Genomic DNA, 22689 nt, shown 5'->3' on the forward strand with positions numbered 1-22689 from the left:
AATACTTTCTGCTTGTAGCAAGTAGATACTTGTGTGTTCACTTTTTTATATTTAACTGTAGTTGAACACTTAAATTCTGGAACTGAAAATTGATGAAGTGAACTATTTGAAGTGAACAATGTTGCATTTTTAGGAAAAAATTGCAATTATTAGAACTCCTTAAGGAGTGGAGTAATTATTTGTACATTTAAAAAATAGTTGAAATGTTTAATGTTTGGTGAGAAAGTCAAACAGTAAATTTGAAGTTGTGACATTTTAGATATTATTGAATTAAATGTTATACTTAGAAAATATCAGTTATCAGATTTTCATTTAAATTTTAACCAGAATATAAAAATGGGTAAAACAATTCTTATGCAGTAGTTTGTTCACTCAGATACTATTATATTATCTACTGTATGTGCCTTGAACTGCTTTAGAGGTTTTTTAATTGATTTCATTCAGATCATCTTTGTGCTAAAACCAGAATTTATTCCCAGTGATTTTTCAAAAATTGGGTCATTACTGAATTATTGAGTTTCGATCTATTATAAATTTCTTTTAAAAAGGAAAAAAAGTATATTTTGCTCATAACTTCCTTTTTTGTTTTCATGCTTTCAATCTTTATCTCTTTACCTGTCTCATTTTAATTGGCTTTAGTATGATTTCATTGCTCCTATCATGCCTGTGGTGGAATCAATAGATCCTGCATCATGGAGGCAGGGCTTGCGCAAAACTGGCATTGTTCTTGTGCCCAATAAGGGTGAAAAATCTATGGTGAGGCATTTCTATGTGCAAGAATTTATATTAGGATACAATATAACAAGTTTAATACAAATACTGGTTCCAAAGATGCATGGTTTTAAGTCCTTATGGTGTGCTCATTTTTGTTTTTTGTATCTGCATCATAAATTTTCTGCGTGATATAAAGTGTGTAGTGTTTTCTCTAATCTAACCTCTGTAAAGGTAGTCTGTTCCTCTTTCAGTTTTAGATTTTTACTTTTTTAACTAAGATATTAACCTATCTAGTAAAAGTGTTTTCTCAAACTATTAACTATAATTTTAGACATTATCTGAAAACTTAATCATTTCCAAATTCAGGACTAATCAGTTTGGATAATTTTTTTTTCTTAATAAAAACAGTTTCCAACTTCAACTACAAAAATTTCTCCCAAAGAAGAAGAGAGAAAAGATGAATCTCCTGCATCTTGGAGATTAGGACTTAGAAAGACTGGCAGTTATGGTGCACTTGCTGAAATCACAGCATCTAAAGAGGCTCAGAAAGAAAAAGACACTGCAGGTGTTATACGTTCAGCTTCAAGTCCCAGACTTTCCTCCTCTTTGGATAATAAAGAAAAGGTAATCTGTTTCACATTCTGGGGTTTCTATAAAACTCTTTAATAATTTATTTTCTAGAAACATCAAATCTGATAGGTTTTCTACTAGATATCTTTAAATCCTAGATCTCAAGTTAATTCACCAGACTTAATTATATACTACAAAATATACCATCTTGAATAAATACATGTGTGGACTTATAAGTACTGAGAAGATCACATGTATTTGCTCAAAATATAAATTTTAGGATTATTACTAACTTAAGTTTAAAAAATCTTTAAAGAGAAAAAGAAAGAAAAAGGGGGATCCCATGAAAGTAGAAGAAATTAGTGGAGTAGAGAAAGAGGGTTGAAGCAGAAGGAGGAAGGATAGGAAAAGGCAAGAGCAGTGGAATGAACCTGACCAAACTTTCCTCTGTACATATATGAATATACTTCACAGTGAATCTCACCTGTATGTATATTTACAAGACGCTAATTTTTAAAAACACTATAAATAAAAGAAAGATCAGTAGAATAAAAGAAAAAGAATAAGGAAGGAGTAAGAAAGGGAAAGGGGAAATACTGGGGACTGAATTAGAACAAATTTTATTCCAGGCTTGTATAATTATTTCAAAATGAACCCCAATGTTATTTATAACTAAAATGAACTAATAAAAATAAAACCATGTGGCATATTTCAAAACATTTGGAGAAAATCCTTCACACTACATTTTATAATAGAATATATTAAGGAATAAGTTTATTATGTATTATGATTTCACAAGTTTTCCAAAGCTTAGGGACACATTTTTTTTTCCGAATGTGATTCTACTCATATTCATCCAGTATCTACAGTTTCTTACCAGCTTTTTGATTTGATACATTACGAGCAACTTTGTCTTAATAAGTACTTTTATTTACACTTGAAAGGCAGTACTAATTTGGAATCAAACAGATATGTCTTTTTATTCAGTGCCATTGTATGATAATTAGATTGTTTATATTCTGTGCTTGTACTCCATATATGTAGTTTTCATAGGTTTCCTTGTTATCAGAAATGTTATCAAATTTTTCCTCAGTTAATTTAATATTTTTTGCTTTTTATAAATTTATTGCCTAATTATTTTTCAGGATTGTATGTCAGTAAACCCATCATTGTCACTACACACAGCCATATTTGGATAAACATAATTTAGATTGTTTTGAATATTTTAATGTATTATTAAGGTATAGACTCACAAGGTTATGAATAGCTTATATAACAAATGATTAGGAATTATCAGTGAACCATATTTCAGACATTATTTGAGACAGTCTGAGAGAAGCAGAGTGTTTTAGCTTGCAGTACTACATTATTTTAATGTCAGAAGTTTTATCAAAAATCCTTAAGAAGTAAAAGAAATTTTCTTTCTTATGTTTTTTTGTAATTCTAGATTTAAGGAGAATGAAGAAAATTAGTTCAACAGGCCATATTTCAGAGCTTATGTAGTACTTGATTTTTATTTATTTATTTTTGTACTAGGGTTGAATTCAAGGACACTTTACCACTACACTACATCCCTAGTCCTTTTATTTTTTATTTTGAAAGTCTCACTAAGTGGCTGAGAGTCTCCCTGAGTGGCTGAGACTGGCCTCATACTTGATCTTCCCACCTCAGTCTCTAGGACTGGGATTACAGGTACATGCCACCATATCCATCAGTGCCTGGTTATTGATATGTGTCAGTTTTAGAGCTTACCTAAGAAATATGGAAATACTATAAATTGTGATAGCCTGTAATTATGCTTTTTTGAATAACTATTAATATTTTTAGCAATGACTGTTTTCAGCACACAATATTATTTTCATTCGTGTTTTTTTTTTTTTCCTATTGTGCAGGAGAGAGAGAGTAAAGGAGCAAGGCTTGCATATGTTGCACCTACTATACCAAGACGTCTAGCTAGCACATCTGACATTGAAGAGAAAGAAAACAGGTAAGTTTATTATGATTTGCTTTATGCCTTTACTTTAAATCTTTGTTATCTAGCATCAAAATTAATACATAAGTTTTGTGTTTATGTGAGTATGGAATCTGGAAGAGATAGGGGATGTTCCTGATAGAACACCAGGTACATGGTCTTGGGAGTTCAGGCTTAGTACATTTATACAGTAGCAAAGAAGGCCATATGGCTGGAACAGAGTACAGGGAAAGTAGCAGCACAAATTCTCTATAAACATTTCAAACATTTGGAAAGGGGGAAAGAAGAGAGGAAAAGCTCAATCAGTTTCATTATTTTCCTTGGTTCCTTCCTATTTTCAGCACATTTTAGAGTTTGTGAACTTTTTAATATAGTTGTAATCACATTATAACATCCATTTGTGTGCCTGGATATTTTTTCACCTAGCATCTCATAATCAATCTTAACATGTTAAGTATATATTCTCAAAAAATATTATTTTTCATCAGTGAATTATGTCATAGAATAGATCTCCTGCTATGGGCATATAGTCTAATATTTTGTGATCACAAATAATATTTCTGTAAATATCTTAATTTTTTCCCCATATTTAGGATTATACCATGGGAATAGAATAATTACTCTCACTTATTGGTAAATGTACCAAAGTATTTTCCCATGGGATTCTATTAGTTTCTGCTTCTACTAATATTTATTATTAGTGTGCAACTTTTTAAATCTTGTTTTAAAATCATCAGAATCTGAAGGGTATTCTCTTTACAGAGACTCTTTGAGTTTACGAACAAGTAGCTCTTATACAAGAAGAAAATGGGAAGATGATCTTAAAAAAAACAGCTCAATTAATGAAGGATCAACTTATCATAAAAGGTAATAATGGAATTCTTAGATGGTTTTTATGTATTCTTTTATAAAAATATTAGGCAGTTTGTTTCAAGCCCTCAGTTTAATATCAGTTAAGCATTAGGTACTTTGATTAAATATTATATCTTTTCTCATACGTAAAACTTGATTTAAAGGCAGTAATGTATTTAAAGATGGGTGGGTTTATTTTTACTTACGCCTTTCTATGATATATTTAAACTTGATATATTATGAAGCATTTTTCATAGGAATTTATTATATAAATAAGTAGAGCAACTGAAATAGGTCAGTGTCTCTATTTAAGATCTGGTCATCATTCAGTGGAATATTAGTATTATCATCTTGAAGAAGAAAATAAACCCTATAAATTAATTGTCTGCTAAAAACAACTGAAAAGAGTAAGAAATGAACAAGTATAATGGAGGCATGGGTCTCTCCTAGGAATCTGAACCATAGCCAGAAAAATTTCCTTGTGGGGCATGGTATCATACACCTGTAATCCCAGCCACTCAGGATTGAAGCGGGACCATTGGGAATTTGAGGCCAGCATGGGTAACTTAGCAAGATCCTGTCTCAAAAAATGTTTTAAAAGGACTGGAGATGTAATTCAGTAGTAGAGTGCTTGTCGAGCATGTACAATACCCTGGGTTCAATCCTCGGTACCACAAAAGAACAAAAATAAGTGTTATTTCTTTTCTTTCTTTCTTTCTTTTTTTTCCTAAAAAGTAAAATGTTTTGCTTTTCCCTGGATAAAACCACCCAGTGCATTTCCTTCCTTCCTTCCTTCCTTCCTTCCTTCCTTCCTTCCTTTCTTCCTTCCTTCCTTCCTTCCTCCCTCCCTCCCTCCCTCCCTTCCTCCCTTTCTCTTTCTTTCCTTTTTTTTCTTTTCTTTTCTTTTCTTTCTGCATACCTTTATTTTATTTGTTTATTTTTATGTGGTGCTGAGGATTGAACCCAGGGCCTCTCACATGCTAGCAAGGGCTCTACTGCTGAACCACAACCCCAGCCCTACCAGTGTATTTTCTTAGGACCCATCTGGTATGACCATATGATCTTGAATATTCCAGAAGTATGAAATATCAAATCAGATTATCTTTGGGTTTTTTCAAAGGAGTTGGAAGCAGGCAGTAAAATGATACACTACTTAATTAGTGAAATCATCTAAACTCTAGCAAGTTGTAGATGCAACTCTTGGTGCTGGAGCTGGTGGTATATTTAGGAACACAGTTTCTTAGATATTTCCTGGTCTTGTGAATTTGTATAATGTATTAGACATTAAATATAGAACACACATTCAGACACATCCTATATAGATATGACTCTTTCCTTTAGTTGCTCCTTTGGTAGAAGACAAGATGATTTGATTAGTTCTAGTGTTCCAAGCACCACATCAACACCAACAGTTACCTCTGCAGCTGGGCTTCAGAAAAGCCTGCTTTCCAGCACAAGCACTACTACAAAGATTACAACGGGTTCTTCCTCAGCAGGCACACAAAGCAGGTAAGTTACAGATACATTTTATGTTCAGGTCTACTGTGTGCTTATGTATGTGCATGCATATTTGTTTAGAAGATTGTGGGGCTCTGGATTTTTTTCATTTATCTTACTAAATTTATTTCCAAACAAAAATTGATTCCAAAAAGAAGCAATTATGCATGTTTGGGGAAAACAGAATAAGTTCCTGAATTAGATTGTTTAAAATGTAAATTTCTCTCTTTGACATCTCAGGGTGAGCTTTTTGGTTCATAGTTGAAAGATGTCTCACCTTGTGTTTTTAAAAAATCCATCCCTGTAGTCACATGTGTTCAGCTGCTAGAAAGTGCTTTCATTGTTTAGCTGTTTTCCTTTTCTCTTTTTGTGTTGCTGCTTATGATGCTATAGTACCTCAAATCGTTTGTGGGCTGATGATAGTACTGAAAAAGAAAAGGACAGTGTTCCTACGGCAGTGACCATTCCTGTTGTTCCAACTGTTGTAAATGCTGCAGCTTCTACCACAACTCTGACTACAACTACTGCTGGCACTGTCTCCTCCACATCAGAGGTCAGGGAGAGACGCAGGTGTGTAAAGGTCCTAACACTACTGCTAATATGTTTGCTTAGTGGTGAAAGTTGGTTTTGTTTTTTGTTTTTTAAATTTTGGGAAGTTGACGACCATCTCTCCAATAGACTATTAAATGAAATACTCTTATGTCAGCTTGAAACTATTTAAATTGAAATAACTAGCAATTATTAGTATTTAGGTTTAGTAATCCATCTCTGAGAGAATTAACGTTTTTGTTTAAAGGCAGTAAGCCTCATAGTTGTCTTCTTACTTATATTTCACATTATTTCCTACTGTTATTTAGAAATTTGATGAATGTTAAGCTGTTTTGAAATTTTCATCTTAAAATTCTTTTCTGGGTGTTCCCATCCAGTGGTAGAGTGCTTGCCTAGCAAGGCCCTGGGTTCCCTCTCTAACACTACAAAAAAAAAAAAAAATATATATATATATATATATATATATATATATATATATATATATACACACACACACACACATATGTATGTATAAAATGTATAAATATATATATTCTTTTGGTGATGGAAGGGCTCTTTTTATAGGTATAAGCCAAATAATTTTAGTTTTGTAAAATACATTTAGTTAATTCTTATAGATCTGGTACAAAGAATCTGAATTTATTTTATGTGCTTAAATGTACTTAGGAATATTGTTCACATCTTCCTTCTGCTGCCTATTGAAATGGAATCATAGATGTAGGAAGGAGCTTACTTATCTTTTGTGATATCTTTTTGTTTCACAGAAGGAAACTGAGATCCAGAGATATTATGTGACTATCCAATTTTGTATAGTTGATTAATTGGTGTGAAAGCTGAGATACACCCCAAGATTGTAGAATCAGTCCGGTTCTTTCTGCTATGTCAAGCACAGTCCCTAATTTTGAATTTTATTTTTTCCTCTTTAAAAGAAATTGAAATCTTAGTACACTAAATATCAGCTTTGTTTTTATATTATATTCTTGTAAAATTAAATTAGCTACATGACTATATTTTTCTTACTAAAATACTGATGGGATTAACTTTTTGTTTCTATCACAGTGTTATATACAGAGTGCTTTTCTTGAGTGCCTAGTAAATGTGTTTTGCCTGTAGTATTATGGCCTAATCATAGTATTTGTTTTTGAATATAGAAAACATAAAAAGTTATTGTTAAATATTTTCTTTCCTATCATAGCATCTTTAGTTACTATTAGCATATTTAGGTTTCATTCCTATTTTAATGGTGAATTTTAATCAAACTTATATAACACCACTGTAAATGGTTAGCACTTTTTTGAGTGGAATACTAGCATATCATGTTCATTTTAATTATTATTTTCTACAAATTTAAGTCCAGTTTAGGTTTTTATGGTGCTTTCATATACCAACAGACATTAGAGAATATCACACATCATTCTTACCCTTAAAGTAATCCATCATTTGATCAAATTTATCAAAATAAGTTTGTAGGCTTAGCCTGTTTTTGATGGATGTGTTGAAGAAGAGAAGTTCTTCATTTTTTAATCCTTACCGTACTTTTCTTTTTTTTTTAAAGGCAGTGCTAGGACTTGAACTCAGGGCCTCTGTACTGAGCTACACACCAGTCCCTTGCTATGTCTTGATCCTTAAGATCAGAATTTTCTTCTGTAAAAAGGAGTACTTGATTTATGTAATTTTTAACTCTGGAATACTTTCTGTCTCCAGCATTTCATGCTTTTAAAAATTTCTTCAATGACAGGTAAAACCTCATGATTATCTCCCAGAATCATCAGTTGCTTCAGAACAAATTATGAGGATTTTTGGAGGGTGCCATGGTAGGGATAAAATCCAGGGACTTCTGCATGCTCAGAAAGCTCTTTATCACTGAACTACAACCCTAGCTCAAATTATGATTCTTGATGTCAGATTTTTGTTTCTTTGTTTGTTTCTTTCTTTTGGAGAGAGTTGAATTTGCCTTTTAGAATCAGTCCTAAACTAGTTTTAATGGAAGATATTAAAGATTGAAAATTAAATTTTTGATAAATTGTTAGAACAATGCAGATTCTAATAACATAACAAAATGTGTCTACTGACATTATTTTTGGTCTTATTGTAGAGATTTTGTTTGTCTTTGTTTTAATGATGTTTGCAGTATTATTAATGTTTGTGTGTTCTTTAATGTGAAATAGTCATTTGCCATTTTTAATACATTGTTAGCTTCTGTTTATTATCAAATTTCATCATTGGTCCTAAGTGTTTATGGTTCATAATTTGCCTTAAAATGTATATATGATAATTTTAAAATACATTGTGGCTGGGCTGAGGTTGTGGATCAGTGGTATAGTGCTTGCCCAGCATGTCTGAGGCACTGGGTTTGATTCTCAGCACCACATATAAATTAATAAATAAAGGTCCATCAACAACTAAACAAAGTATTTTAAAAAAATACATTGTGACTGAAAAAGATAAATCGACACATTTATACCATTAGGTACCTTACCATGCCTTTAGGATTTTATATAATATTTACTACACACATTTTTAAATTTACACAGTGTTCTTGAATTTTCCTGTTGTTTTTTATTAGACTGTGTTGAGATTTCCTGTTTTTCTTAGTTAAGAATTCCAGTGTATTAATTTCTGTTTTGGAAGTAGGGAGAAGCTAGATTTAAATAGGTGGAGCATAAATAGCAAATTCCTTGACCATTTTAAGTATTTGTAATTCTCCAGTCTTTTCAAACTGCAAAAGAGTACCTTACAAATAACTTCATACTTAATTGGAACTGTTGCTTTTGTATAACTACTCTCTTCCACCATTTTTTCCTTGGTTCAGCTATCTCCCATTTGCCCATTTGTATTTCTTCTGGAAGAAGAAATACAAATGGGCAAATAGGAATAAAGCTAAATGATACAGAAAGGGCTGGTGTCAGTTTTTCAAAAATGTAATTTGGTTGAGTAGCCAAAATAGAACTATTATAAGTATTTTAGCTAATAAATATCAGTTAAATTTTAAAATGTAGAATAATTGAATTTATAAGAAAAAATACCTTATTGAAAAACAAAATGACCTTTGAGTTGTTCAGAATAATCTAAGACAAATTACACACCCTGTGTAATGAGAAGAAAAAAGTGTAGTTAGACACTATGATACAGCTGTAATTCAGGCAACAATGGAGTTTGGCTGATATAGTCTACCATCTTTTTGATAATCAATTCTTTGGAATTGAAGACATAAAATATATATATATATATATATATATATATATATATATATATATATTTTTTTTTCTGTCCGTTCTATTCTTAGAGGTCTGTCTTCATACTTAACATAATTACTCCAAAAGAGGAGACAGGAACTGAATATCAGGTGGTGACTATCAGCTATAGGAACTCTGTTTTAAGTTACAAATTAATAGGCTAGATTTCATGTTAATTTAAGACAAATACATATGAGAGTTTAAGTGAACAAATCTTCTATAAGTTTTTCAGAAAACTTTTACTTCTCTCCCCAGTAAGTGTGATGGGTTTGTTAACTTTTCACAACATCTTGTAAATGTATTAAGAAGGGATCCAGGCCCATTGGAAGAGAGTGTGATAGTTGATTGGTGTTATTTGCCATGGTGGGGTAAAAAGAGTAAAGTGGCAATGCAGTTTCTCCCTTCTAAACTAAATGTGAAAATTCAACCATGTAGAGTTGTAGCCAGAATTCACAGTCCATGTTCATTCTTTTAGAATAGTTCAGGTAATGCTGAAGTGATATATGCATCTGTCTGACCTATTTTAAACCAAATCAGTTACCACTTTAGGTTTGATCTTTTATTTTTTTATTCTTTTTATCTGGTAGAAGTTCAAAAGAGGCAGTTAGTATATAAATAAGAATTAAACTAATGAGTGAAAAAAATAGATCGTATCACATTTTTCAGGCTGAAATTCCTAGAAACACTTTTTCACATTTAATAAACGTGCCACCAAAAGAAGAAGAAAGATTCTGTACTTGAAATGATTTGGGGAAATATTTAAATAGGTTACTTCTCTCAGTACACCTCAGACCCTTTAGTATTTTATGATTTTCCTAAAAAGGATCGGGATGGAATATTTATCATTTCCCAAATTTGTATACATGTTTCTACAGAAAAACAGGTCTTTATTTTTTATCGTATCCCAGAATAATGTTTTGTATACATTATACAATCTTAATAACAAGATTGTTGATTATTGTCTTTCTCCTTTCATATTACTTGCTCCCAGAAAACTCAGTTGTTATTAAAAATAAAATCTAAGCAAAAGTCTGAAAACTTATAACAGTTGATAAAATGAGCTTTATAAAACAGTGGGAGAGGGCTGGGGATGTGGCTCAAGCTGTAGCACACTCCCCTGGCATATTCGAGGGCGCTGGGTTCGATCCTTAGCACCACATAAAAAAATAAAATAAAAGATGTTGTGTCTACCAAAAACTTAAAAAAAGAAACAGTGGGAGAATGAGACGTGTCAAGCTTAGTGCAGCACCAGAAGGAAGAGCAGGCAGGTCCTCACAGATGTACTCATATGCATTTGTGCATTGGTACAGACAAAAACTATATGTAGCAGAATTTTAAATAAGATTGTCATGGGCCAGCCATGGCTGTGTGTGAACTATGAGGGGCCTGGACTGACGTTGCCTCTCTGTTTGGACTAGTGATGTGTGTGTGTCCTTTTTGCGCACTCTGCCTATGATCCCCATGTAGCACATGAGATGGGCATGGCCTCCCAAGATGTCAGTCAATCTGCTGATGGCAAGACATCAGGAAGCTAGACTCAACCCCCTGAAACCTGACCCCTTGCCTCATTTGTCTTCCCCTCAATAAAAAGGGCTTCAGAAAGTTCTCCCCCTCTTTATCCTCTGCCTTGCCCCCCTTGTGGGAGTAGTGGCTGAGGAGCCCTCACTGAACCCAAAGAAAAAGGTACTTTCTGTGTCAGTGTCTTTATTTAGTCAGCCCAAATTCACCTGTAGTGACCCTGACTGACTTAGTCGTGTGACGCAGTATAAGATTCTGAGAGGAAGCTAAATCAATGAAAGATGGACAACCAAATTTTATTTCATTATTTAATTTTAATTCCTGCTTTTAATTCTACTTTTAGTATAGCAAGTTTATTTAAAGTCACAGAAACAATTAGGTATTTAATTTTTAAGAATAGTATGAAATTTTAGGTTATTTACATAAGAACTAATATTTTAGTGGAAAGTAGTTAAGAGAGAAAATTTTACAAAGTGCTTCAATTAGAAGTATGCCTTCTTGATTAGGTAAATGTAATCTTACAATAGCAAAATAAAAAAACAGGATCTTTCAGTATTTAACAACATCAAGATGAAAACATGATAAAGAGAAAAAATATAGTTATTTTGTTACAAGATAGCACAAGTTACTCAAATAGATTCTCAGACCATATCATAAAAATAACTTAAAGTGCAGTTATGATGAAATTTTTATCTAAGTTTGCTAATATCTCAGTGAAGTAAAACACTCTCTTGAGAACTTCTTGACTTAAAGATCTTAAGTGAGAACTTCTTCATCTTAGGGTTAATTATCTAAGGATTTAATACCAGATAGTGAATTGTGCCCTCTAGTTTTATCTTTGAAACTCTTGATTCAGAGAATCCAGTTGTATATCTTCAAACTCCTGTGCCTCATATACTAGGTTTTAGAGGGAATATAGATAAAATAGAAGGCATAAAATAGGCAATAAATCTAGAAGTTTATTGTGCTCATATAAATAGCTTAAAGAGCAAAATGAATTATAAATTGAGATGAATACTAAAGCTAACAAAATATATAAAATATATATATACTCTTATAAAGTAGCATTAAAAAAAAAACCTCACCAGACCATTGGGGTTTGAAGAGGAAGCCGGTGGTATAAATTAAACTTAATTAACTTAACAGAAAAAGTATTCTGTTTCCATAAGTGTTCTCAGCAAAATGTAAATTAGATATTAATATAATTAGGTTGAATTTCCCATCTAATACTGATTATTAGAGCAGTGTATTCATGATGTATTTCAGGGATCTACCTTATCTTTGTTCAACACTTTATTTAATTGTTAACTTAGGACATATATTTTACCATTTCAAAGTTTCTCAATTCTTGTTCATTCTCTTGTTCAAGAGTATGATGTGTGCCAACAACATCATTAATAAAAAAGCACATTGCCAAGAGTGTAGTGGTGCTGCTTACTCACCATTTCATAGTCTAAATTTTGCCATCAGTCCTAGCTACTGTGCTGAAAGAAGGCATTGGCAGTCTAGAAATCAGTCAGATAATTTCACATGTCATCTAAAATTACGTTACAAGAAACTGAAAAGAGGGGGCTAAGAGGAATGGCATAAGAAATTAGGACTCTGGTGCTAGGGCTATAGCACAGTGCTAGAGTGCCTGCCTTGCACATGTGAGGCACTGGGTTTGATCCTCAGCACCACATAAAAATAAATATATTTTGTCCGTCTGCAACAAAAAAAAAAAAATTAAGAAAAAGAAAAGAAACCCTAGAGAATAAACAATTTAAAAATGAATTTGACTATCACTATTTGCGGATGACATGATTCTATACATAGCAGACCCAAAAGGTTCTACAAAGAAACTACTAGAGCTAATAAATGAATTCAGCAAAGTGGCAGAATATAAAATCAACACGCATAAATCAAAGGCATTCCTGTATATCAGCGACAAATCTTCTGAAATGGAAATGAGGACAACCACCCCATTCACAATATCCTCACAAAATATAAAATACTTGGGAATCAACCTAACAAAAGAGGTGAAAGATTTACACAATGAAAACTACAGTACCCTAAAGAGAGAGAGAGAAGAAGATCTTAGAAGATGGAAAAATATACCCTGTTCATGGATAGGCAGAGCTAACATCAAAATGGTGATATTACCAAAAGTTCTCTATAGGTTTAATGCAATGCCAATAAAAATCCCAACAGCATTTTTTGTAGAAATAGATAAAGCAATCATGAAATTTATCTGGAAAATAAAAGACCCAGAATAGCAAAAGCAATTCTAAGCAGGAAGAGTGAAACAGGCAGTATAGCGATACCAGACTTCAAACTATACTACAGAGCAATAGTAACAAAAACAGCATGGTAACTGATACCAAAACAGGCGGGTGTACCAATGGTACAGAATAGAGGACACAGAGACCAATCCACAAAATTACAACTATCTTATATTTGACAAAGGTGCAATAGAGAAAGGATAGCATCTTCAACAAATGGTGCTGGGAAAACTGGAAATCCATATGCAACAAAATGAATCTGAATCCCTTTCTCTCGCCATTCACAAAAGTTAACTCAAAATGGATCAAGGAGCTTGATATCAAACCAGAGACTCTGCGTCTGATAGAAGAAAAAGTTGACTCTAATCTACATATTATGGGGTCGGGATAGAAGAAAAAGTTGACTCTAATCTACATATTATGGGGGTGGGCTCCAAATTCGAGTTTAAAACAAGAATCAACAAATGGGACTTACTCAAACTAAAAAGTTTTTTCTCAGCAAGAGAAACAATAAGAGAGGTAAATAGGGAGCCTACATCCTGGGAACAAATTTTTACTCCTCACACTTCAGATAGAGCCCTAATATCCAGAGTATACAAAGAACTCAAAAAATTAAACAATAAGATAACAAATAACCCAATCAACAAATGGGCCAAGGACCTGAACAGACACTTCTCAGAGGAGAACATACAATCAGTCAACAAGTACACAAAAAATGCTCACCATCTCTAGCAGTCAGAGAAATGCAAATTAAAACCACCCAGATGGTAAGAATGGCAGCCATTACAAAGTCAAACAACAAGTGCTGGTGAGGATGTGGGAAAAGGATATACTTTTATATTGCTGGTGGGACTGCAAATTGGTGTGGCCAATTTGGAAAGCAGTATGGAGATTCCTTGGAAAGCTGGGAATGGAACCACCATTTGACCCAGCTATTTCCCTTCTCAGACTATTCCTCAAAGACCTTAAAAGAGCGTACTATAGGGATACAGCTACATTGATGTTCATAGCAGCACATTTCACAATAGCTAGACTGTGAAACCAACCTAGATGCCCTCAATAGATGAATGGATTTAAAAAATGTGGCATTTATACACAATGGAGTATTACTCAGCACTAAAAAAATGACAAAATCATGGCATTTGCAGGGAAATGGATGGCATTAGAGCAGATTATGCTTAGTGAAGCTAGCCAATCCCTAATGCCAAATATCTTCTTTGATATAAGGAGGGCAACTCAGAACAGAGCAGGGAGGAAGAGCATGAGAAGAAGATTACCATTAAACAGGGATGAGAGGTGGGAGGGAAAGGGAGAGAGATGAGAAATTGCATGGAAATGGAAGGAGACACTGTTACACAAAATTAGGTATAAGAGGAGGTGAAGGGAAAGGGAAAAAAACGAGAGAGAAATGAATTACAGTAGATGGGGTAGAGAGAGAAGATGGGAGGGGTGGGGAGGGGGGATAGTAGAGGATAGGAAAGGCAGCAGAATACAACAGACACTAGTATGGCAGTATGTAAAAACGAATGCGTAACCGATGTGATTCTGAAATCTGTATACAGGGTAAAAATGGGAATTCATAACCCACTTGAATCAAATGTATGAAATATGATATGTCAAGAGCTTTGTAGTGTTTTGAACAACTAATAAAATAAATAAAAATAAAAATGAATTTGATAACCTATCTTCTAGTATTTGAAAACAGTATGAGTACAGAAAAATAAGGCCCCACTTTTGTTAAATACATACATACATAAATGCTTAGAATTTAGCCCACTAATATATTAGGACACAGGGAAATTTTTAGGGGGAACTGGAGAACTAACATTGAATAAATTATTTCTCAATAGAAGTTAGATTATGACTTTTTTTGGATGTTGTTTGGCTAAGAAGTGTTTCCTCAGTTAAAAACAAACCAAAAAAAATCACTCCCTGTTCATTCTGATAAGTTGGTCTTTTGCTAAATGAAATGTTTTTACCTCTTCAGTAGAGGTAACATTTTTAATCTTCAGTTTCTGAAATCCTTCTTATAAATGTGGTTCTTCCTTAAAATTAAATAATATGGTTAAAATGTAATGAGGAAAAAATTAAATTGTAATATGTCAATTTTAAGCTAAAAAGAAATAGAGTATATTCAAATGTTTTCTGAAGATTCTTTTTCTTAAAACATGAAAAGCTAAACTTACATGTTTAATTCACATACATTGATATAAATTTATATTCACAAATATATCTCCACCTAATAATTTTTCTTTACTGTTATAGATCATACCTCACTCCTGTTAGAGATGAAGAATCTGAATCCCAAAGAAAAGCAAGATCTAGACAAGCAAGACAGTCTAGAAGATCAACACAGGTATATTTAATATGTATAATTTATAGAACATGGAATATATATAAACACACATACTTAATATGTAATAAATTTTCTTTTACTTTGCTGTGAAAATATTGATGTCTATATACTAATATGAATAAATTTTGAAGGTAGAGGTCACTATAGAAATACTCCCATGGTTTTATATATGATTATACTATTAATATTATATTCTTGGATTAGCTGTAGGCCTTTGTATCTTTTTTAGTATTTTCTTTTTAATTCCCCATTTCTAATTTGAGGTCCAGGACAGAGTAAGTATTGATAAGTGTTAGAATTAATCAATTAAGGCTGAGGGTGTAAGCTCAGTGGTCAGTGGTTGAGCACTTGCCTCAGATTCGTGAGGCACTGGGTTTGATCCTCAGCACCACATAAAAAATAAATAAATAAAATGAAGATACTGTGCCCATCTACAACTAAAAGAAAAAATTTAAAAAATTAATCATATATGATCTTTATTTATTAAAGCGTTCTGTGGCTATTTGGATATAGGAGGGGGTAGAGAAAAGGCTTCTTAATATTAAGTATATCTAACAGCTAATATGCAATTACGAGAAAAATGTCTCCCAGGTTAGTCATTATCTTCTTACTTCCTCTTTATCTTGCTGATTATTATATATCCCTTTGTGTCTTTCCTTTCTTATAGTTGGGGAGCTCCATAGCAGTTGTTTGATTTTTTACCATTACTCACCCTTCAAGCTGAACTATTCATATTGAAATCTTAACCTTAGCTTATTGTGTGTGTGTGCATGTATATTTACATATACTTCACACACTCATAGATATAAATGTATGTAATGTATTATGTAAACAGTGTATATTTTGTCTTTTCTTCCTCTGATCTTGGGAACAATTATATTCCTATCATATATCTCTTTTTTGTTAATAAAATTTCTGAATACTGAGACATTTTCTTACATTTATAACTTTCCCAGAATTTATCCTTGTGCTTACTCATGGTGATACTTCTTAAAATAAATCACTTCGCTGCTTAAAAAGTGTTTCAGTGTAAAAACCAATTTCAAACATGATTATTTGACATTTAATATATTTTTATAAAATATTTTTTCAAAAGGACTTTTAATGCATCCCACAATTAATTTATCCCTTTTTGTGTGTAGGGGGTGACATTGACTGATCTTCAGGAAGCTGAAAAAACAATAGGAAGAAGTCGTTCTACCAGAACCAGAGAGCAAGAAAATGAAGAAAAAGAAAAGGAGGAAAAAGAAAAACAGGATAAGGAGAAACAAGAAGAAAAGAAGGAGTCAGAAACATCTAGAGAAGATGAATATAAGCAAAAATACTCTAGAACATATGAAGAGGTAATAGTACAGCTGGGTTGAATAGGATGAATAGTTCTTATCATTCTAAGTATACCAGAGATTTATATACTAAGAAACCTTACATAGAAAATGTGAAAGGATTTTAGCTGGCATTCTGAATTACTTTGGCATGATTAGAAAAATTACTTTTCTTTTGAAATGAATCTTTAAGTGTTCTATATGTTTATTGTATTTAGTATTTCAAGTGGATTTTAATTTTAATGTTTCACAGACTTTTCCACGTTATAGACCAGTATCAACTTCAAGTTCAACCACTGCATCCTCTGCCCTTCCTACAATGACCAGTTCACTCTATGCTTCAAGTCAACTAAACAGGCCAAATAGTCTTGTGGGTATAACTTCTGCTTACTCCAGAGGATTAACTAAAGAAAATGAAAGAGGTAAGAAGACTAATTTTGAAAATAATTTGTTTCATTTAAATAATCCTTTGAATTGATTTTTCCTAATTGATAATTAGGAACTAATTGATACAACCTAAACAGAAAGAATGTGAGGTTGAGGAAAAAATAGAAAATAAATATAGAAAATGATGTGATCTGTAGTTAATATGAATCTTTATAATCTAATACTTTACAAAAATCTTCGTGTCTGCTTACAAAGAAAAGTCAATACAGAAAACCTGATGGGTGCCTATTTCTTAGAGTAGTTTATTGGTGTAGCACTTTTCACATGCTTTAAGCTATTTCTTGCCTACTTTTTAGAATATTTTCTTGTGAAATTGTTTTAAACTAAAATCACTTCACACACTTAATGTCCTTGTGAAACTGGAGAGTTTGAAATGAAACTTCATTCACTTATTCTGTTGGTGGATAGAATGTTTTAAGTTGGAGGCCTCTGCAGCCAAGAAAACCCAGTTTAGTGTTAGACAGCTAATTACAGCAAGGGATGCCTTCCATCCCCAGCTCCAGGAGTAACAGCCAGCCAAACCTGATTCTTTTCCACTACCATTGAATGGTATGTTATAGCCTTCAGTATTGCAGCTCTGAATGGCAGTTGTGCTCTCCAGTATTGCAGTAGACTATAGCAGCTTGCTACCAACTTCTTCTAAGTTCTTGTCTTGCAAATTCAAAGAATGAAATTCATGGGGTAATGGAAGACCAGAGAGAAAGGAGTAGGCTTTTTTCCAGGCATGAAGAACAGAAGCAGAACTCTTGCAGGGGCAAGAGGATAACCCATGGAGGTTGCCCTCTGAGTGTGCTAGGCTAGGAGTTTATTTAGCACTTAGTTGATGCTATTGATTCAGATTTATGCTAATCAAGGTTTGGAAAAGCAGTAACTCTATTGATTAACTTTCCATTCAGGTCTGCCTCATTTCTGGTTTTGTTTGTTTGCAACTCAGAGGAAAGTGGAATGTTGAGGTTGTTGGATTGTGGATGCTCAGGGCAGTAGTGCTGTACAGAGCAGATATCTATCTGACCTGGGCCAACACACCTCAGTCCCTTACTGGTGTGGCAGGCTCAGAGTCGATGGACCACACTCCAGGCCATGTGGGCCACAACTCTGGGATGACTTCAAAACAAAAGTTTCATGAATTCTTTAAAAATGGATTTCTTTCTCAGCTGTATATATTGGCTTATTAATTTGTATTATTACCATTTCCTATTTGATATAAACTTTCTATTAAAATTCTAATTATTACTACTTTATATTAGAGGTAAACGTTAAATAAAATGATTCCTAAATATAGGCATTTTATATTTTAAAAACTAAATCTTATAGTGTTAGTTATGATAATATCAGTAATTATGTACTATAAACATCAGAAAAATAATTTTTCTTAATTTCCAGATAGATTTTCTTTTGTTAAGTATTGAAATGCTTCAGTTCTTTGGGTTTGATCCTTAGCACCACATAAAAATAAAATAAAATAAAGGCATTCTGTCCATCTACAACTACAAAAGGAAAAAACTACTATGTGTGAGACCCATATAGTACTTGTAGACATTTTAAGCCACAATTTAGGGACATTTCACATAAAATTTCAGATTTTTTTGGCTTTTATTAAAAAGTTGAAAAATTTGGCAACACGTCAGCAGTCGACTGGAGCTAAGTAGTAACATTTACCCATTCTCCCAGCCCATTTTAAAGTAGTTATTCCAAATATCTGGATGGGCAATGTAGGCATTGGAGTTTCAGGTTTTTGTTATAAAATTATACTAAAACTGTTTTAAGAACTCCTCTAATACTGATTTTGAGTTGTCTTTTGCTATGACTCTCTACTAACCACACAGTTTTTTATATATCATTTTGTTTTCTCTATGTCTACTTTTTAAGCATATTCAAAGACTCTAATATTCTTGTAATGTATAAGCCTAAGGTAATTTTAACTGTTGCAGGGAAGAAATAGGAATCTTAAGACTAATATTTTATGTTGATTTATTTTTAATTAAAGTAAATACATTTTACAGAACAAAATGGTATGCTCTCAGATAGTATCTATCGGAAATGAAAAGAATACCGTATTACTGCTAAATGAGGACTTGCAGTAGTAGAAGCAGAAACTGATAAATTTATATGATTCCTGTTACCTGTCCCATCATTAAGATAGGTTTGGGGGTTTTGCTTTGTTTTGCTTTTCTTTGCTTTTCTCTTGAAGTATTATTTAGGCATAACAACTATCTCCCTATCACAAAATAAGAACTTCAGGATTCCATCTCTCTAGCAAATATTATTTTGTTTTGAGCAAATTTTTTATTTTAAGCACTAGGAAAATGAAGATGATTCATTCTTACCCTGATATTTACAAATGTATCTAGGTGCTGGGATTGTAGTTCAGTGGTAGAGCACTTGCCTGGAACATGTGAGGCATTGGGTTTGATCCTTAGCACCACATAAAAATAAAAAATAAAGGTTTTGTGTCTATCTACAACTAAAGAATTAAAAAAGAATGTATGTTTATATGAAAGTGTATGGGGAACAATGAGAGAGGAAAAATTAATTATGATTTGTGAAATATAGGAGGCTTCACAAAAGAGGCTGACCTAGAATTGTTTTGATATACACCTTTTAAAATACGGTCAAGTTACATTTTTATCATATGTTTTATTTCAATCCTTAACAGAGGGAGAAAAAAAAGAAGAGGAGAAGGAAGGTGAAGATAAATCACAGCCTAAATCCATCAGAGAACGACGAAGACCAAGAGAGAAAAGAAGATCTACGGGAGTGTCTTTTTGGACGCAAGATGTAAGAACCTTTTAAAACTAGTATAGTATTTTTAAAACTTGATAGTATACTTAATGTTTCCAAAGTACATAATAACAATCACCTATATGCCTCATTATTATATATTATTAAATTCATCACTGTACTTTCTCAATTGAGTCTGTTAACTAAGAAAAATTCTTGATAAAAATAGTTAGACTTTTGGTATCACGTACAAGCAGTTCTGTCTCAACTTTGGAATAAAAATTATAATAGCTGCTGCTCAGAGTACATATATTGATTATTATGTAATTACTAAACTGCTTCTTTATTTTAGAGATTCTTGAAAGGAAGAGAGGTTGTACATATAATTTTGTTTTCACAAATATTTTAAGATTTATATAACAGTGATTTCCATTTCACGAAATGCCAGGTAGAGGCTCTGCTTTCTTTATCAAATTTCTACAGTCAAGTAAAAATTTTTATCCAGATCCCCAGTTGGATGCCTGCCAATACTATTCACATACAAAATGAATTATGAGGAAGCACAGTGAAATTTATAGTGTTTTATTACAACATATACCTATGGAAGAACAAAACAATATGAGTTTTATCCTCTTTTTTCCCATTTGTTTAAAGAAGAAACCTTTCATTGAAGTCCAGTATATATATGCAAAAACAGTTCATTAAAGTATAGCTTAAGGAATTAGTGTTAAAAAAAACAATACATATATCCCCGTATTTTTTCTCTTGAGCTTTATCAATCCTCATTTTCATTGTCATCCAGTATCCTGATTTGTAACAGCATAATTAGCTGTCTTTTCTATACTTTTATAACTTATAACAATGTATTAAGGGCAACATTTCTTTGAACAGGTTTATCTTTTAATTTCAGTTCATATTCATTTATTAATATATTTCATGTGCTACAAATAACATAGTTTAAAATATATGAAGAGTTAAGATACATTTTAAAACTGCATGTTATTTGTAGTATATGTAGTTGCACAAAATATGGGAAAGTATTAAATGGAGTTAAAGAGATTTAATATTTTTGTATTGGCCATGATGTGAATAAAGTATTCACACATGATTGGTTGTTTTTTTAAAGTTTCTTTTGATCAGTAATATTCTCCCTCCCTTTTTTTAAAACTTTTTTTTTTTTTTAGTTTAGTTTTAGTTTTAGTTGGACACAGTATCTTTATTTTGTTTTTATGTGGTGCTAAGAATCAAACCCAGTGCCTCATGCATACTAGGTGAGCACTCTACCACTGAGCCACAATCCTAGCACCTAAAACAATTATTTTTGAAGGAGCTGAAGGGTAATTTACCATAGTCCTCTGGGTTTTTTTGTTTTGTTTTGTTTTTTTAATATTTCTGTAAATTGGTACTTGGAGTTAATGAATTGATCAGATTGTGGTTTAGTAGTCCTTAAACAATGTATTTTATTCCTCCATCAGGAAATATATAATGTCTGGTTGATTTTAATGGATTGCCCACTAACACTTTTCATAAACAATAAAATAACACCTTGTATTCTTAGCATCCTATCATTTGGTAAGTTTTATTACTTAAAATTATTTTCTCAATAATTCATATGTATTGGAAATTACTACATAGGCAAAGCTGCTTAGTATTTTTTTCCCCCAATTTTATTGAAACCAATTCTTTCTTTAAAAGTACACTTTCTGGAATCGTGCACTTGACCCTCATTATAAGAATCCTTCCTCAGACCCATATTGGCAGTCCCACTGTTTTTTAATTTGAACCAGCATTGATTGAGTTCTAATCATCCATCAAAGCACGGGACTCCTGTTATTTTTATTGCCCCATGTTTGCACCTTAGCAGACAACATACAAAAATCCTTAAAGAAAGGGTGGTGTGTAGTCAGGCAACTCATTTCTCTATTGTAATATTTGTTTCCTTTTCTTAGTTACAACTTTTTAGGAACTCTGAGCCTTCCCACTTTTTTCTTCCCAGTTCCTAAGCTCTCCCATGAAACAACAATGCATAAAGGCAATCAGTTCATGACATACTAGTGGCAACACATCATCATTTTCTCTTCTTCACTTATTAACTAACTTCACATACTTTTTTTGGTGCTAGGGATTGAGCCCAGAGGCACTTAACCACTGAGTCACATCCTCAGCCCTTTTTTATATTTTATTTAGAGACAGATTCTGTTGAGTTACTTAGGGCCTTGCTAAGTTGCTGAGGCTGGTGTTTTTTAATTTTTAATTGTAGTTGGACACAATACCTTTATTTATTTTTATGTGGTACTGAATATTGAACCTAGGGCCTCGAACGTGCTAGACGAGCACTCTATCACTGAGCCACAACTCCAGCCCCCAAGGCTGGCTTTGAATTTGTGATCCTTCTGCCTTAGCCTCCCAAGCAGTTAGGATTACAGGTGTATGCCACTGCGCCCAGCTCACATATCAAAGTAATAACTTTTACAAAGATTCTGTGTAATCTTTGGAATACTTCTGTAAAGTTTATATCCTCACTCTATGTATGAGGTAACTGTGGCTCAAAAATTTTTAATTTGCCTTAAGTCACACAGCTGAAAATAACTGTATTAATATGAAACTAGGTTTATCCAGTTTAAAGCCTGTAGTATTTGTATATTGAGCCTGAGCCAGATATGTTTGAACACCA

At 32.6% G+C, this 22689-nt stretch overlaps 1 protein-coding gene across 4 annotated transcripts in view; it reads left to right on the forward strand.

The window, feature by feature from the left end:
* The window catches only part of Ppp1r12a (protein phosphatase 1 regulatory subunit 12A), a 134722-nt gene that overhangs the window by 92223 nt on the left and 19810 nt on the right, over positions 1-22689 (forward strand). For 2 of the 4 annotated variants that reach the window (XM_040280275.2, XM_013364115.4), the window contains exons 10-18: positions 1123-1338; positions 3177-3271; positions 4019-4123; positions 5450-5617; positions 5999-6175; positions 15435-15525; positions 16668-16868; positions 17101-17269; positions 19951-20072. In XM_040280275.2, coding sequence (XP_040136209.2) covers positions 1123-1338; positions 3177-3271; positions 4019-4123; positions 5450-5617; positions 5999-6175; positions 15435-15525; positions 16668-16868; positions 17101-17269; positions 19951-20072 — 1344 coding nt within the window. The remainder of the gene's footprint in view (positions 1-1122; positions 1339-3176; positions 3272-4018; positions 4124-5449; positions 5618-5998; positions 6176-15434; positions 15526-16667; positions 16869-17100; positions 17270-19950; positions 20073-22689) is intronic. The other 2 variants (XM_013364118.4, XM_005337992.5) reach the window with 2 other exon arrangements.

Source organism: Ictidomys tridecemlineatus, chromosome 6 (genome assembly GCF_052094955.1).
Source record: "Ictidomys tridecemlineatus isolate mIctTri1 chromosome 6, mIctTri1.hap1, whole genome shotgun sequence".
NCBI lineage: Eukaryota > Metazoa > Chordata > Mammalia > Rodentia > Sciuridae > Ictidomys > Ictidomys tridecemlineatus.